The following is a 3355-nucleotide window of genomic DNA, read 5'->3' as shown; positions in this document are numbered from 1 at the left end:
CATAGGAATGACATCTGAAACAACAGGGACTTCTGCTTTAGAGAAGAGTAAAGTCAGTTCCTCAAGTATCTATGTAGTTTTATTAGTCTAATAGAAAATAAATTAATAAAAACTTACTAGAAGAACTTCATGTAATTCCCTAGCAAGAACAAGCTGAGAATTATTGAGGATGAAGTACTGTAGCTTCAATCCTCTCTGTCCAGTTAACTTCTCAACAACTGGATACAAGAAGAGATATGAATCAAGGCAAGCTAGATCAGAATTCCACCAAGTTGGAACTTAATAATCAAGAGCATACTTTTGACCATAAATATGAGAACTCTTGTTAACAGCCTCAGTGTCAACAAGACAATCAAACTCTTCTTTGAGAGGAGAAGAGTCATGTACTTTCTTAGCAAGACCTGCTATCTTATTTAAATATTAAGTACTATTAGAAAGTATGATTTCATTATTAAGAGTATAACTTACTTTTGGTAGTACAAGCTTGGCTTCCTTCATCTCAGCAATTCCAACAGTAACTCCTTTGGTTTGCATTTCTGTAATAGCACAGTCTCTAACAGAAGATGTTACAGAAGTATCATAAACTATCTGACCATTATCAGCTGAGTTCTCTTCATCAGAAAGAAGAACTGCAAGCTCAGCTTCCTCAGCAGTAAGGTCATCACCAGCATTAATGACTACTTCAGAACAAGGCATCAGAGTATTACTCTGAGGATGGCTAGCACCAATCCTGACTGCCCTCTTCTGTCTGAGTGGCTTAAAAAACAAGGATAGAATAGTCTAACACAGATAATAGTAAGAAAAATAGATAATACATGTAATAATAAGACTATACCTTTACAATCAGGTTTAGTACATGTCTAAAGCATCTAGTTCGAGATTTCATGCCATGAAAACTTGGAATCAACTTGGCTGTCTCTACAGCTGTTGTATTACAGTTCCCTGCATTATCCATACAGAGAACATGTAGCTTTATCATTTCAGTTTAAAGTAATAATAAATAAATAAAAATATGTAACTTACATACTTATCTAGCTCATACCACTGTAAGCATTCTACTAATTTCTGAGCTAGATATGCTCCAGTATGACCCTGAGTTAACCTATGTAATGTATTAGCAGTCTGTTTATCAATACTACATGTACAACATAGTAAGAAAAAGCAAGTCATATCATTAAAATACATTACACATAGTGTGGACAGCAAAGAAGGAGGCAGTGTTGTGTTGTCAATCCTACTGTATTCTGGATGAATAACTTGCTCATACTGTTCAAGATCATCAGAAACAGATCCCTCACTTCCAAGTATTTGATCAATAACAAATAGCTTGCTTGTTGAAGACATTGTTTTGTAGTTTGACTTCATTGTCTACACTCTCAGGCTTGGCAACCTGAAGCCACTCTCTTGGTAGTTGGGAAGAACAGGAGGAACATGGTTTGCAACAACAGAAAACAGCTGAGGTGGTAGTAGATAAACAGTGGCAGACGAGTGTAGTACTGAAAATTTCACAGTACTATTCGAATCACCCTCTGTTCTGCAGATTTCTTGGAGACACTCGTTTGACAGAGTTTTGCCTATAGCAAACTGCCCAATCTCAGTCTAGTAAGTGGAGAAAAAGGTTGCTGATCATCCAATATTTGTGACTGTACACATCTTAGTAAGGATTGAACACACAGATAACTGTCAGGTTGTACCTTTAAAAACATCTTTTCTTGGATCATTGCCACATTGCATACACAAGTGGTGTCAAGATAAGTGAAGTTATTACAATCAGTAGTGACAGTAAGCAAAACTTTGATTAATATCAGCTTGTGTATCAGAATTGCTTGACAGGACCTGTTTTTTGCTACAATAAGAGTCTGATATAGTATAGGAAAATGGGCTCTGTTAGATTGATTCATAGAATCAGAAGACTGTACATACAGGCACTTAGTGAGATGGGATTTTTCCATGTAGGATGTACAGAAACAATTTGAGCCTGTCCATCACACCTGTCCAACCAACATTATGCTAATGAATGTCTGGTCTCTCATCTATAACAGAGTAACTGGGTCTTTCCATACTAGCACTCTCATCCTCCAGGGAACAGTTAAGTCTAGTGTGCTTGAGAGAGGAGTGGACTCAACAGCAGGTGAGCTAGAGCCAGAAGGCAACAATAGGGATAGATTGGATTGTCCAGCATCAGACAACTCTGTTGTAATGTTATTGAGTGAAGCCTGAGTACAACTCCTTCCAAATTGCCTCATTGTTGTAGATCAGAGCAAATCCAGTACTATGTCCACCACTAAAGTGTATACAGAAACCAAGAAAGAATATAAAAGAAGGAAGGAAGAGAGACTTACTGGATAAACTCAAGAACAGTACAATGAATTTGACTAGCATCTGTCCAAATAACAACCACTCCAAGATAGGATGCAACAATAGGTGCAGTCCACCCATCAATAGCAAGATGTACATTCTGAGCCTGATTCTAATATGCAAAGTAATAATTAAATGTAAGGTTAATTAGTATTAAAAAGTAGAACATACCTTGAAGTAGTTACAAACATTAACTGATAAACCTTTATAGATATGTTTGATGTCCTTCAAAATTGTGCTAGGAACTGGTACTACTGTCCCTAGACAAAGCATGTTGACCTCTAGTCCATAGTACTTGTCCTTCACAGAATTGAATGGTCGATTGGACTTGGCACATCTCAAGGCAATGAGAGCTTGATGAGTTGTCTCAGAATATGGAATGGACAGTTCAGGAGCAGTCATAGATGAGAAAACTTTCCTCTGTGAATCACAGACTTGTACTGTACAGAGTAGGTTACTAGTACTATTATTAGTTTTCATCTGTACTCTCTGAACAGGCCAGTGGCTAAGATTACCATACTTGTATGTGAATACAAACATGATACTCCTAACACTACCATTCACAATCCTTTTGACAGAAGCATTATAGTGATCATATGTAGGAGATGTCCATTTTCCTTTACATGCACCTAATAACATGTATTAGCACTATTATAAAGTATATCTAAAGACATGTAGAATGCAAAAGAATACATAAAGGAAATCATGCACACTGATGATCTCTGCATCTGACATTGTCCAAACCTCAGTATCTACCATTCCATATACAGAATTCCCCTGCCCAATCTGTCTCCTTGGCTTTGATAGAACCACAGTTAGTGCTTCTGCCAGGCAAGTTAAAATAGCTTCTGGTGATGGCTGCAGTCAGAATGTGAGAGAAGAAGCATCAGCAGTGACTGGCACCCTGGTCATATTGTAGTGATTTTCATATAGGGAATTTGAAATGAATGGTAGGGTATTCTCAGACATAGTTTAGATATTGAGTAATGAGTGTTTT

The 3355-nt window shown here is 37.2% G+C and overlaps 2 protein-coding genes across 2 annotated transcripts; both read right to left on the bottom strand.

Annotated features, from left to right (window-relative positions):
- Positions 1 to 279: 279 nt before the first annotated feature.
- FOMMEDRAFT_160659 (uncharacterized protein) lies at positions 280 to 696 on the bottom strand (the record flags this gene model as incomplete). The annotated part of the gene is made up of 2 exons (XM_007270399.1): positions 280 to 408; positions 469 to 696. 2 exons carry the CDS (start codon positions 694 to 696, stop codon positions 280 to 282), a joined length of 357 nt encoding a protein of 118 aa, XP_007270461.1.
- Positions 697 to 2511: 1815 nt separating this feature from the next.
- On the bottom strand, positions 2512 to 2838 carry FOMMEDRAFT_94173 (uncharacterized protein; the record flags this gene model as incomplete). The annotated part of the gene is made up of 1 exon (XM_007270352.1): positions 2512 to 2838. One exon carries the CDS (start codon positions 2836 to 2838, stop codon positions 2512 to 2514), a length of 327 nt encoding a protein of 108 aa, XP_007270414.1.
- Between the last annotated feature and the right edge of the window lie 517 nt (positions 2839 to 3355).

The sequence above is a fragment of the Fomitiporia mediterranea genome (assembly GCF_000271605.1).
Source record: "Fomitiporia mediterranea MF3/22 unplaced genomic scaffold FOMMEscaffold_13, whole genome shotgun sequence".
In the NCBI taxonomy this organism is placed as follows: domain Eukaryota; kingdom Fungi; phylum Basidiomycota; class Agaricomycetes; order Hymenochaetales; family Hymenochaetaceae; genus Fomitiporia; species Fomitiporia mediterranea.
The sequence above is the reverse complement of the archived record's forward strand: the minus strand, read 5'-3'. Positions and strand labels throughout refer to the sequence as shown.